Source organism: Pundamilia nyererei, unplaced genomic scaffold, assembly GCF_000239375.1.
Source record: "Pundamilia nyererei isolate P.nyererei 1_Seehausen unplaced genomic scaffold, PunNye1.0 scaffold00126, whole genome shotgun sequence".
Taxonomy (NCBI): domain Eukaryota; kingdom Metazoa; phylum Chordata; class Actinopteri; order Cichliformes; family Cichlidae; genus Pundamilia; species Pundamilia nyererei.
Genome location: NW_005187527.1, coordinates 81,092 through 95,818, shown reverse-complemented (window position 1 = coordinate 95,818; position 14,727 = coordinate 81,092). Strand labels below are relative to the sequence as shown.

At 41.7% G+C, this 14,727-nt stretch overlaps 1 protein-coding gene across 2 annotated transcripts in view; it reads right to left on the bottom strand.

Annotated features, from left to right (window-relative positions):
* The window catches only part of ppargc1a (peroxisome proliferator-activated receptor gamma, coactivator 1 alpha), a 297,332-nt gene extending 282,982 nt beyond the window's left edge, over nt 1-14,350 (bottom strand). For both annotated transcript variants that reach the window (XM_013913339.1, XM_013913340.1), the window contains exon 1: nt 13,917-14,350. In XM_013913339.1, coding sequence (XP_013768793.1) covers nt 13,917-13,997 — 81 coding nt within the window. In that variant the 5' untranslated portion in view covers nt 13,998-14,350. The remainder of the gene's footprint in view (nt 1-13,916) is intronic.
* Between the last annotated feature and the right edge of the window lie 377 nt (nt 14,351-14,727).

Sequence of the window (14,727 nt, the reverse complement as noted above, 5' to 3'; positions counted from 1 at the left end):
TGATCATTTTATTAAGGATGAAAGAATTTAGACCGTTTATAACTGTCGGAAATTGCTAATGACGTCAGACTTAAAGACCGGATTAGTAGGTATCTGCATCTGTATGATTCACCCTTATATATCATCTATATATGGTCACTTTGCTATGCTCCAGCAATCCAAGCTGGCATTGGCCATAAAATTAAAGTCGAGGACAAACCAGTGGGTGACATCACAGCGACTGTTTTCATCCCTTAGCATCAACTATCAACAAGCACCCGCCTCATGTATGCAGGAGTGGCCCTTTTACTTGCATGACAACTAAATAAAGACATTCCTATTAAAAACAGAAGTTACAAAGTATTGCAAGTGGTACAAACAACACACAACACACAGGATGTAGGGACACATTACTGCCAAATGTTATCTGCTCCAGCTTTCTCACATCTTTACTTTTCTCCTCCAAGACATACCAGTGGGATGTCCCCTAGAGCTGCACTTGTAAACTTCCATATTTTGACATGTTTCACACATAAAAGTAGATCCTGGTGGTTATACAGCTTCCTTAACTGAAAGCAAAAGACAGGTGCCACACATGCATTTCACAAAAGAATAATCAACCATAAAGATTACATTTTTTAAAACAAATTATTATTATTTCTTTGCAATACTGTGGCATTTGTCATGGGTAGCATTTAACGTTGACAAAGTTTAACATGAAAATATATATATATTAATAAATATATTTATTTATTTATTGTCTGTTTCTAGGAACTTCTTAGCTCTTAATGGTCATAATATAACAGTTGTGAATAAGTAGGAGGACTGTAGAGGTAAAGGCGATGAAATCAGTAAACAACAAGGACTGTGAAGCAGTTGCATCCTGAAGTTATTTGGCCATGAATCCAGCATGTCGTGTTTGCTCAAGACAATAGAGGACGTGCACTCTCAAACTTCATCCCAAAGACATTTTACATACATGAATTAACCTCCTAGGACCTGCCGTCCACATATGTGGACATCACATTTTGGGTTATTTAGACCAAAATACTCAATTTTGCTCTACATGGGCCTGATATCCACTTACGAGGACATTATACTGCTACTGTTCTATCAAAATTTTAAACAAATATCCTCATATGAGGCTCTTATTTTTCCTAAAAACAAAAATAAGGTAAAAAAAAAATCTGGTAAATCTGGTAATTAATTTTTACATTCATCGGGTCCCAATATGCCCAAATATCAAAGAGAAATTCAAAATGCATGTCATGGAAGAGTTCGGGTCTTAAGAGGTTAAAGACCCCCGGGACACCAAGTACACTTTACTGTGACAATCAATCAGAACAGAAAAATAATAATAATAGTAAAACTTATCTCTGCTTCAAGTACTATTAGCTATGTAATTAATGTCATCTAAAAAAAATTTTTTACAATGAATTAGCATATTTTGTAAAACACAAACCTACACCTTTCTTTAATACAGCTTACAGCTTTTATCCAAAGCACATTCACATTATTAATTAAAAGCTCATGTACCATTTTTGGATTCTGGTATTAATCGGTTTTCAGTAATTTCATGTAAATATTATTTGAGTTGTATATACATGATGAAACCACGATGGATCATTTGGACGCCAATATAAAATAATTCCAATAAACACACAACCAGCCCAGAGACTTTTCCAGCATGTCCTGGCTCTGCCCCGAGGCCTCCATTAAATGCCTGAAACACTTGACTGAGGAGGTCTCTTGGTCAGATGGCTGTACCACCTCATCTGGCATAGCAACTTTACCCTGAGTCTTTCCCAAATGTCCTGGGCTTAGAGATCCTTGCATCTACAATCACTTTCTTTTCATCACAACCTGCAACTTTTGTGATCATAGTTAATGTGGCAGTTTTGGGATCCACTCCCCCTTCACCACAGCAGACCAGTATAACATTACTGCAGACATTAAGCCAATCTTTCTGTCTATCTCCTGCTGCACTCTGCCCTCACTCACGAACAAGACCCCAAAATAGTTGAACTCCCACTCCAGATCAGGTACTCATCCCTGACCTGGAGTTGGCACTCCACTCTTTTCAACTGAGAGCCATGGATTCAAACCTGGAGGTGCTTGACACTCATCTGCAAACTACCCTAGTGTGACCTGGAGGTCATGGCCCAATAAAGCCATCATCTCCAGCAGGGACAAGACCACCAAACCCTTCACCATCCACAAATTGGCTGTGCCTAGAACTTCTGTCCATAACTATTATGAACAGAATATGTAACAAAGAAAAACTTTGTCTTCTCAGTCTTACTTATTGCTGGCAATCTTAACTTGACTCTCACCATGGTTATACAGGAACCAGAGCATAAAGGACTAAAAACAGCTAAAGCTAAGAACACACAACAGACAGTTAGAGCACACAATTTGCCTCCTGCCATGCTGTCATGTCACAGCAGAAGCAAACAGTTGATGCCTTTCTGTTGAGGTGAGTGTTGGATAGTCACATCAGCAGGTGGAGTTTTCCTCACCCTCAGGAGGTTCATAGCTCCTAAGATTGAGGTTTGTAATGTAGCGGTAACAGCTCTCCTTGTCATTTATGGCATGAACAGGCCATGCCCCGGCTGTCTCAGGTACAATAGATCCAGCTACATCTCCAGCATTCTGATAGCTTCCAGTCTGGGAAGTTCCCCATCCAGATGATGTAGGCAGTGATTGCATTTGAGTCTTTCTTCCCCAGTATTACCTGGATATCTTGTGTTACTTTAACTTAGGACTCGCTGCAAAAGAGTGAATAAATAGTTCCATATATTAAAGCTGTACAGACTGGGATCCACTGGGAGCCCAAAACATTTATATTTTCAAAAACACCAATCAAAGCAGAAATAGAAAACAATCATTTAGCGTTATTAGAAACAACTTGATGGACAAAGTCATAAAAATTTCAAATGATTAAAAAAAAAAACAAAAAAAAACACATGTGAAGAAAAAAATGACCTCTTGGGTGTGTGGTCAGTAGGATTAAGCAGATTTAAGACCCTGAAGTTACCCAGAAAAGCGTTTGTGTGCATATAAAGTAGGTCCCCCGAAATGAAATCCAGCCAGTTCCGTTACGTAATCTAGCAAAAACTCAGCCAGCCAGCACGCACCACAGAGAAGAAGGAGGAAGAGACAGAAAGAAGAGAGGAAAAGGCAAAAATAAATGAAAGTCAGACTGTCCTGACTGATGATGGGATGCTGTAAACAGGGGAGGTTTTTTTCCTAACAATTAAAGAGTGGAGGAATATTGATTTCCAATGGTGCTCTCAAGTGACTTGCTGGCTGTCACAATGAGGCCCGGGGTAAGGTGACCATGTCTCTGCTCAACGTGATAAACCTTGCATGTCATCAGGTATGGAGGACGAGGTGTCCCCCTTTCCCAGCCCCACCCTCGGCGCATCGCAGACTGCCGCTACAGCATTTATTTGTGGTGGGATGTGGAATTATGGGTTGCTTCATTTAGTAATGAAGTCACAGAGGAGCTGGTGAGTGCAGCTAGCACGTGCTAACACAGGTGCAAGCGAGTTGAAATTAAGAGCTTTTAGAGAAGCAGCGAATTTTGCCTCCTGTGCATTAGGAGTTTTAAGCAAGCAAGATGTTATTGTGCGACTCCACATGCAGTTTTTACAGGCATCGGGGAAGGCAGACGCCTAGATGAGAGGTCAACTTTCAGTCTTACTCCTGGGATAAATAATCATAAATCAGAAGGTAAGCCGTCACTGGAGTAGATCCATCATGAGCGTCTAACACATGCACACAAATGAATGCAGTACTGCGTCAAGGAAAAAAAAGGCTCATGCAGATTGATTGGCTCTTTTAAATGAGCGAGAGCGGCATTATGTTGATCGATTCTACGGATAATTGACTGATTCTAGTGTTGTTTGAAGTTGAGTAACAACTGCGCATCAGCGCTGCGAAGGGACACAGCCTGCAGGCATCTTAAGCTCTAAGGAAGACCAGGAAACTGAGACAGGAAGTTGATCAAGTGCAAAGGAGCCTGTCCTGAGCTGCTGCTCTGTTCTGACAGCTTTGGATTCTGTTAAAAGGGTTGAAACTGGGGCAAGATGTTCTAACAATTCACTTATTAAAAGCAATTACGAAGGGGGTAGTAAAAATAAATAGTAACACAAGCTATAAAATTGATATACTTTCATAATAAAATAAGATATTTGAAAGTATGAAGCTGTGCCTAAGATCCACTGTCCATATCAAGTAAAATACCTGTTTTTAGAGTCACTTGGCCTAAAAGTTAATTAGCATTTTTAAGGTTGAGAATTCAGCTAGAAAGGATGGCCTTCTCATCTAATATTCCTATACACCTTCGTCGGCAAGTCACCGTGCTCTTGAGTCTAGACCAATCAATGAATGAACTCGTTACTGAGGCATTAAAGGAAAAGCCATGGAGAAGTAGAAGTCCATTTCTGGAAGTGTTCCCACTTTGTGACACAGCAGTCCACAGCTGTTCAGAACTGACTGTTGACTGGGGGGAAAAAGAGATTTAAAAAAAAGGAAATGAACTATAAATTCAAAATGAGTTTCCCATGGCAGATCATGGGGAAGATTACGAGACAGGAAAAGGTCTAAAAAACGCCCGATCACCTTTGAGTGAAGGACTCCCCCCCATGCTTCAGCCAGCTTTATTATGCCAAGAGGTGGCCACTCAGCAGAGGAAAGGACACTGATGCATAGAATGCAAAGCAACTTTTAATTATTCTTTGGAAAAGAGCACAAGCCCTTGGCTTGTTTACTACTTTACTGGAAACTGCTTATGATTGCTTTGTAATTATCTCCTTGATAATGTAAAATTTACCCCCCACCCCTTTCCGTTCACTCCTCTCCATAGAACACCGGTGCAGAAAGTGATCAAGCATTCATCATTTAGTCCAAATGTTTTAACTTTTACTTGGGGGAGGTGGAGGGAGGGCTAATAGATTATGGGTAATGAAGCAGCTCGAACAGTAACACAAATAGGACTTGTAGTGAAAGACACAGGCTAAGGCACGCCTGTGTTGTGATAATCAGTCTCTCTTTTTGTCTCATGATAAGCCGAGAGCCTAACCTTCACCCAAAGAGCACATCATTTCCCCTCTGTGAGACTTAATGAGACATTAGCCATACTAACAAATGGTGGACGAGAAAGTGAAAGTGACTTTCCAGGTAAGGGCTGTTTGCCTGACCATAATCAGTCCCCAAACGCAGCTAAAGGGTGGAAACAACTCTGAGTCTCCGTCTCGACAGCTTGCTGTGGCTTTTATGACGGGCCTCCCAGGGCCCATTGAATGGCATATAATGTCTTAATATCCCTCAAATAGAACAGGTAATCTGCTTTTGTTGTCGCCTTGTCTGCTCTGGTTCAGACAGCGCAGTTTGTCTGTTTTAGCTTGTAATGTGTAAAGTGTACGATGCAACACAGCAGTCCGAAACTAATGCACGTCACATTGACATTATTCAAACCGGTACTTCAACATGTGCTTCGACTATGTCGACAGAGCAACTGCTATCATTTTCTACAAACTGCGGCTTTGCGATGCATTTCATCCACCTGTAACTCGTATCAATATGAGTCTAGCACTAATCAAACACTGGGTGATGAAGTAAAATCATTCTTGTAAGCAGCACTGAGTGGTTTGGAGGTATGGGACTATAGACGCAAGGGTGGATGGGTAAAGAAAGGAAGTGACGAGCTGGTGTGAGAATGGGCCACGTTCCCCCGCCGGGCCTCCCAGCTCAATTAGCTCAGCTCATCCCGGCTTTCTGCTGATGGGGGAAAAAGGAAAAAAAAAATCAGCAACACCACACTGTGCCATACAGTCCTCAGAGTCTAGCCTGTTAGTGAGTGAATGAGTGAGTCAGTGTGCACATTATGTGTCTGCTCATGCCTCACATGCAGATTTAGAGCGTGGTTATGTGTGGGCTGTCTCCTCTCCTCTTAGACTAGAGCCCCACAGTGTTCTCTGTATCAAACACCTGAACCAATTAGGCTACATTCGCTTAAAAAAATAAAAGAAATCCCTAAAGCAAAGTACAGTAATGTCATAAACAGTCACGCAAAACTTAAGCTGTAAGAGAAGTTTCTCTGGATGCAGAAAATGATGAACTGGAGGGAGACCAAGACTAAAAAGTCAGTGTTATGGATTACAGAACTCGAAAGGTTATATTCCAACACTTTTCTGCCAGCATCTTGAGGCTAAAAAAAAAGAAACTTTCATGTCTATATTTTGACCTATCAAGTCTGTGCTAAAAAGTCAGGAAATAAATCAGCAACAACTGAAAAAAAAATTGATTAAAGCTTTCTTTCTCCCGTGGCAAACCAACCGCTGGGTCATCCTGAGAACATTTTAGCACAGCGTTGTCCAAACTGTAAAGGTATAGTAGGTGGTCTGCATGCGAGATGAAACGCATTAATCATTGAGAGATGGCCTCTGGACGAGCTTTCAGGATGTCCTAAAGGAAGGGTGGGAGAAAAAAAAAGCAGGCCAAGGTCTGAAGGAGGGAGTTCATTGCTATATGACAGCATTTGGAGGCAAGGGCTGGGACCTTTTCAGAGATGTGATGCACATGCATGTCTCAAAGGCAAAGTGAGATGGAAAAGAGCACTCAGTGTTGGAGGAAAAAAAGGAACTCAAATTGCTTGGCCAGCACAACTCAAGGCCAAAATCTATTTAATCATAGAATAAGGACAGTTTGGAAATAGAAAAAAAAGACAGTATAATATTCATGCCCTGCCGCTTCACTTGGTCACACACAGACACTTTGTGTTGTCAGGTAAATGTATTGTATGTCATAAACTCCTCTCATCCGGTCCTGTAACTCTTCCCTCAAAAAAATAAAATTAAAAATAAAAAAATGAATGCATGTATCACACATGCTCAGCGTGCCATAAAACTGTAGCTAAGAATGCTGCAGTGCACCAAGCCACTAGCTAAACAAACAAAGTAAATACGCCTGATAATGCCGACGATAACATCCGAGGCAAAATGAAAGGATGAAGGTCAGTAATTGGGAGAAGGTGGGGAGGAAGAAGCATGGCGCGGTTTGTTTTTCTCCTGGCAGGGGTCCATCTGGGCGCGTGCGGCAGGCTCTGGGGCGGTGTAGGAGCACGTCTGTGCAGAGGTTAAGAAAAGCAATTAATCGGCAGCAGAGATAATCAAAGGAACCTCCCCCTCCAGACACCTTGGTGGGGGAGAGGGAGAGCAGAGAAACGGAGAGACAGACAGAGGAGAGGAAGATGGGAAAATACTTGTTTACAGGCACTGCTGGTGCGATCAAAAGCGCAGGGGTTCAGCTCTGCCACCGGGGCCCTCCGTTTCAGGTGGAATTGATAACACTTCAGATGTACAATTCAATGTTTGTGAGAGTACTTTTACCTCCCGGTGAGAAGGCAAGGATTTTTCACAGTCTAAGCTGCATTTCCTTTCATCTCAGATTTTGCAAGGTATCAACAGATTGTCAATGGTGAGGAAGACATTTTTCCCACACATAATCAAAGAATGTAGTCTGCACTCACCCCGCTTAGACGTCAATTCAGACAGCGCGGCGCGAGAAAGCTACAAAACAAGATTAATATCACTGGAAACTAATATTTTGATTACATTAAATTAGCTGTGAACCTCAGAGAGACTAGAAGAGCATAAAAGTTGGGGGGTTTTTCGCAGCTAACCAATTAACTGTACATATTATGCACTGGTGTAGTTAAAAGGCTTCTCCTGCTGCAAATAATTAGATATTCTGCATGACAGATTTTATAGTTCCACCAGGAATCAAAGCTTGTTGCTCTCTCTGGTAGTTCACGTTTCTCTCTGGAAATGAAATGAAGTGTCACCTAGCATAGATTTATGCCTCATAAATAACGACATAAGCTGGTCTGGTGTTTCTTTGCGACTTTAAGCACCAACTTCACTGTTAAATATTAACAAAATGACCACAGATCAACAACTACTGACAACAAGATAACACCCAATAGAGTTGCTATTTAAGTAATTTAAAGTCCTCTAAATCGATGCCCCTTTTTAGCCTTAAAATATACCAACACTGTCACCAATACTGAAACGTACCCTATGATCATTTAGCAGTATACATCTTGGCAAAAAGGCTCTGGCAGACGGTTAGCAGGTCAGCAGTGAGTAAGGGGTGGCACTTTCACAAAGTCTTGATTAGATAATTATCCATCCATATCTTGGCAATATGTTGCAAGGGAACAACGCGCTTCTCATTACACCGCTGACAGGCCCTGCATCTGTGGGTTGCTATCAAAAGCAAGGTGTTCAGCAGGCACGTACTTGTTGATTAAAAAAGAAAAAAGAAAAGAAAAAGAAATAAGATGTGCCAATGTGAAAATTAGATATACTCCTTCAGGGAGAGGTGGTAGGTACACGGAGCATATCACGGACTGAAAGCATGACAAACAATAAGTGAGTTCCTGGAATCTGGAACGGGTAATGAGGCTATTTAAAAATTTACCTTTAGCTCCCCTGCTTTTAGCCATTCTCGTTCTATTTGGAATAAGCGCTCCATCTCATATTGTTGTCAGTGACGCATTGCACTGTTAAAGGGACAAGAGGTCTCCACTGATCGGTGCAAATAAGCGTAGGCACTTGAGGACAATTTTGAGGTACTTGTACACTGATATATCCATTTTACAATGTTTTGGCATTCTAGTGCGCTGCCTTAATTCAACAGGCATAATGAATAGCTCCATTTCAAGTTCACATATAAACATCAAACATATGTACAGCCTGGAAAACATAAGCTTTAGTTTTCTGTAGATACAAATAAAATATTTAAGTAGAGCACTGATTTTTAAGGGTGATGATGTTATCAACATACCAGCCCATATTTTTTTATACTTCGTACTCAGATTTACACACATGCACTATGTTAGAGTTGTACAGTGTTTCATCTTTCAGCAATTTATTTTACCAGTCGGCACAGCGCCGTCAAATTCTCAGCAGTGATGCGTACCCTGTGCACCTGACACAATTTCTGAATTAACCCCATGTTTTGTTTCAAATGGGAACTTTTATATGAGCTCATCCATAATAACAAACATACCTATCATGATATATCTTTCTACAATATCAATATATCAGATGATTTTTTTAAAAAGTAAAAACGACCATTGTATAGCTGTATAAAAATCAGCTCTTTTACACACGTGTGTAGTTCTACTTTTAATCATTTAGCCGCTAGCATTTCAGTCCCATGAAAGTTTTGATTGCGTGACTTTTACTACATTATTTTATAGTGTGTTGTTACTTTTACCTGAAGAAATAATCCATAAATTTCCGCTACCACCGTCACATTGCAATTGGTGAAAAATTTCACAAACTACCCTAAATAAATATGGCTTTTATCCCCTTCATGGTAGTTTCCTTGTTCAAGCCCTCATAACTTTGCCTTCCACAGCGAGGGGAAGTGCACCAGTTAAGGAGGAGCCTCTCTTTTTTAATTTAACCACAGGACACAAGAGTTCACCATCACCACAGAATAAAGGCCTGAGATATCTGAGAAGAGAACAAATAAGTAGAAAAAAATCTGCACAGTGACAGAATACAAGATTTCTTTGCCATGCCCATACAAACAGCGCTCCGTGCTTGCCTTTTTCACCATATCTGGCCCCCTGCAACCTCCTTCTTTCATCTTTTTTTTAAAATACAGTGACAGAAAAGCCCAAATGCAAGCCAACAAGTCACTGGAACAGAACTTTCAGGGAATAATCCTGATGTAGTACGAGAACTGGAAGTGGTACATGACAGTAGGGGAGACTAGCTTGACTAGTTCTTGTACAGACAGTTGCAGACACTGGATTAACAATGAGGAAATCCTGGCTTAAAAAGGATTCCATCATTTGAAAAAGAGAGAGGCCAAGAGATGTGCAGGACTCCAGCCTGCAAATTTTCTTACCGATTAGTCATTTGAATAATAAAACTGAGAAAATTTGTGAAAGATACTTGGTTTCAATGCTATAAAAACAGAAAAGCTGGAACTGGAAAAAAAAAGCAAATAATGAATTGATTGATACCAAACAGCTGCCAATTACTATTCCATCGACTGACTAATGATGATGAGTTTGTTTCCGCTCTGAATGAGAGCTTTTATTAACCCAAGTGCCACATAGGCATCCTGACAGCTTACAATCAATTTTTCTTATACTTAGCTATGAACACTAAATATATTTGAAATTCTACCCTTTCCCCTGCCAAAAGTGGAGTACAATACTGTAAACTCAAAGAAAGGAACACATTCTCGCTCTCTGCTGAGTCTGTGATCTCTCAAAAGGCTCTCCAAATACAACCCTGTTTAAACAGTTTTTAATTCCTTCCTTGCTGTAAAGTGCCTCCACCCACAAAAAGCAAAACAGTGAAGCTACTGTCTCATTACACGGAAAAAAAAAGGGACTCACGTGGATCAAATACTGTACATAAGAGCGCACACAAAGGAGGTTTCATTTAACCAAGCCACTGAGTGAGTAGTAACGGAGCTTGAGCCTCGCTGTGATGAAACATGCTGTAGGCAGAAGCAGACACATACAAAAAACGCATTAGTTCTTACTGCTTCTGAGCGCACGCTGTGTTACCTGCAGCTTTTTTGAAACGTCTTGAATGATAGAGTTCACCCTTTTGAGTCGGACTGCCAAGCGCTGGCACGCTTTTTGTCGAGACAAACTGAATACATTGCTTTTGAAGAGCGACGGAGCCTGGGAAGGGACCGGAGCCTGGAACTCCAAAAAGACATGCACAAAATGTGTGATGAAACTTTCAGCACCACGGACAGCAGCTCTCAAGAAGCCTGATGATTAAGAGGGGGAGGTGTTGGCGAGGGGGTTGTGGAGAGTGGGGAAAAAGAAGGCGATGGAGTGGAGGGAGAGGCAATAAGTTCATTTGATAATTAAGCGAAGACAGCATATTCCCCACCGCTTGCGTTTCAGCTATCCCCCATGTCTGCTCTTTTAAAAGTGGAAGCACTCACCCCAAAGAGCGCACGCACGCACACATACGCACACACTCCTGCGGCAAGACCCAGCTTTTCCACGGTTTTTCCCTGTCTCTGTGTCTTAGGCTGAATAATGCAGGGCCTTTACCCAGCGCTCAAGCATGAGTGGATAATCTGGCCACAAGGACAGGCTGTGTCAACATTTCCCTTTACTGCCTTATTTATTTATTTACCCACCCGCCCTAGGACTTGGGGAGGGCGAGAGAGGATATATGTGCATGGCTAACAACGTGGTGGCTGAGCAGATGACCTGCTTCCAGGAAGATACTTATTAAAGATTTTTCATGGGAAGCATACAGACTGTGCCAGGCTGATTTGGGAAAATATGTGAAAGCATTTGAGGAAGACCATTTTATGTTAACTCTTCATATAGGAACGGGAATGTAGGGCTAATAGTCCAACCTTTTCGCTGTGGATTAAAGCTTCAGTTGTGTTGTCTGTTAATCTAATATCAGCCAGTCTGAAAGGAGAAATATGCTCATTACAGATCTCCATAGTGTAGTGGTTTTCATATTGGCCTAACAAGCAAGACCCCTGGTTTGATCCCAGCAGGAGGCACAAATCCCCCAGGGGTTGCATGAGGCTGGGCATCCAGCGTAAAAATCTGCCAAATCAAATACTCAGCGCTACCCGCTGGATGTCAGATCAATTAAAAACAGAAAATGATGGAGACATTGTTTAACTCATCAACAATATATTTGCCAAATTAGATCTCGAACCATCGTCCGCTCAGCTGTGATGCTACTCTGCTACACATGCTGCCAGGCTGGGAAAATTATGAAATGATTTCTGAAATACCCCAGCACCTTTTCCAGTATTATAGCAGCTCTGCTTTGCAGAGGTTAACACTTTTCGCTTGTGTGCAAAAGATCCCCAGTTCAAGAGTGGGGAGCAGATGCACTGGGGGCACAAGTGTGCACCTAGACCGGATCCCAACCCTGGATAAAACGGGAGGGTCCTGTCAGGAAGGATGGCTGGTGTAAAAACAGCCAAAAGTACTGACTACATCTTGATTTTCTGTAAATATAAAGATTATATTTTTAAAAATATAAGCATATACCAATGTACAGGCCACTACTGACCAATAGGATATGCAGACTGATGCATGGGTTAGGCTTATATAGTGCTTTTCTACTCTGGTATCAGGAGGAGCTTGGGGTTCAGTATCTTGCCTAAGACAGGAACAGCCAGGGATCAGACCACCAACCATGTGTCTGGTAGATGACCTGCTCTACCTCCTAAGCCACACAGCAGAACCACCCACTCTAGAAAAACAAGAATCCATCCAAGTGAACTTAGATTTCTTATATTTTCAGACCAGATTTCCAAACCCCCAAAGACAGCAAATCTGAAGTGACGTGTAAAAGTAAAAACGATCGACTGAGCGACAGTGTTTGAAAGATGAACTGATTACAAAAAAAGACTTAAAAACTAATTTTCTGCTGATCAGTTTATCAACTGTTCGTTTTAGCAGGTGTAAGAAAAAAAAATCTAGGTAATGGCCTTTTTTTCTCGATATTTTCAGCTGAACTACCTTCAGTCTGCAGTTTCAGCCTTGAACGACAGCGACGTAAAGTTCTAAACTTTCCAACCCTGAAGACTGATGCAAATGCAGCAGAAGTCTACAACGCTAAGTCAGTTCTCTGCTGTGGATTTCAGTGTCTTAAATTTGTAAATGCGCTTGCACTCGACTGATGTGCCGAAATCCACTTTGCAGCCGAGGCTTAATTGTTGCACATTTAAAATGCCATTCACAGTGACTTTGCACTTCTGAGTCATGTTTTTGGGGTGGCTTTTGTTTCTTGTGCCTAAATAACTGTTACAATATGACTCTCGGCACGGCCAATCAGGAGCTCAGGCTTTAAGAGCCTAATCCTCTTTAATTTGCGATTACTTGTAATTCAAAATGCTAGCCCACTAAACCACAGGAGATTGATTGTTTAAGTGTCCTCCTCTTCTGTATTGCAACCTGGATACTGATAACAGAAAAATAAATTCCCCGCATATATACCCTGAGCTCTCACGGTGGCATTCAAGTAAATTACCATAAAAATCACTGTACAAATATTTTGGCATCAATCATTGAGCATAAACTGCTAAATAGCTGGGAGCCCTCTTAGCATTCATAGAGAATGATTTCATTGGCATTCTTGTGGCAGATGACTTTAGCCGCACGCATTCCTCCCTCAAATTAGAATGTGAGAATTAAGAGGGATTTCATATAGCACGATAAGTGTGTTTTTAAAAAGCAAAACTGATTGAGCTTGAGGGAAGAGGGAGGATGAATTAGGTAATTATCTCCAAACAGACACCAGTGCTTCTCTGCTGTGTGAGAAACAGGCCCGACACTCCAGGATCAAAGTGCTCAGCATCAGCAACAACAACAACACTCACTCCAATCTCAGTCTGCCTTACCTGATTTCCAGACCCACATGGCAACCCACGGGTCTCAGGTACACAGGTATCTTTAGTAAGAAGCTGGTGTCTTATGATCTCTGTTTGAAAAAGCTTCACTCATAACACCAAAAAGATCGTGTCTCTCAGATACTTCAAAGGAATAATGGCGTGTGTGTGTGTGTGTTTACCTCTAATTTATTGATAACATTCCCGGCATAAGATTTATTTTGTCTACTAGGTTCATCCATTATTGATTTTAAAGGCAGAATGTTTGAGTAACAGAAAGCTTAAGGGAAGTTGAGGAAAGTATTCGTGTGACCCTGCTGGCAAAACACAAAAACCCCAAGTTTGTGAAGTTGTACCTGCTCTCACCTCACGTGCTGAGTCAGTCATTAAAAAACAGCCCTTTAAACTCCCCCTTTAAACACTTACATATCTCTCTATATATATTTGTGCCATTTTAAATCACAGCAGCGGAAACAACGACGCTGTTCTCTCCCGCGGAGAGGGACCTGTCCTACCTGCTCGTAGCACGTCTCCCAGGTGAGGTTCACGAGGCAGGAGGAGAACAGCTCATCTTCGGTCCGGCCATAGCCGTCCATGGTGTGCCCGCCGCGTCTGGTGAAGGAGTCAGCAAGACGGAGATTTTGTTCAAGTCTTCCCTCGACGACTGCTTCTTCCTATCTCCCTCTCTTTCTCTCTCTCTCTCTGCCCCGCTCTCTTCTCCGTCCGGCGCCGTGGATGCTATCAAACGAACAGCGGCGGTGTGCGCGCGGATGCTGCCGTTACCTCGGTCACGTGGCCGTCGTCTCCAAAAAACCAAAGTGGGATGTGTCGGGGTGCATCCCACCGCCTTCAGGTGTCAGGGTCAACGGTGGCTACCGACGAAAGCGATGAAAAATACTTTAAATAACACGGCAGAGAAACGACTGGATGCCTGGAGTGTGGTCGTTAGCTGTTTCTCTTTCGGTCACGGTGAGCAAAATAAGAAAACTGCTTTTTTTTTTTTCGTTTTTTTTTTTTTTTTTATTCCTTTCCCAGCTAATGAAACCCGGGGCATTATGAAAAAAGTGACATGAAAACGGTCAACATGCTGGTAGAAAAAACACTTTAGGGAAGTTTGAAGAATTAGAAAACTTTTAAGTAGTTTTTATGTCCTCGTGAACACTTAATATGTATGCCAAAAAGTTAGCACCTGTACAAGGGTTTTTCCAGGATTTTTACAAATGGGGTACCAAGAATAAGGGTGGGGTGTATGGCATGTATAAGCAAAGTCGTCTGATTTCAAAGGGCTATTTTTGTAGTAACTGACACAGAATTCTGTGTTATATT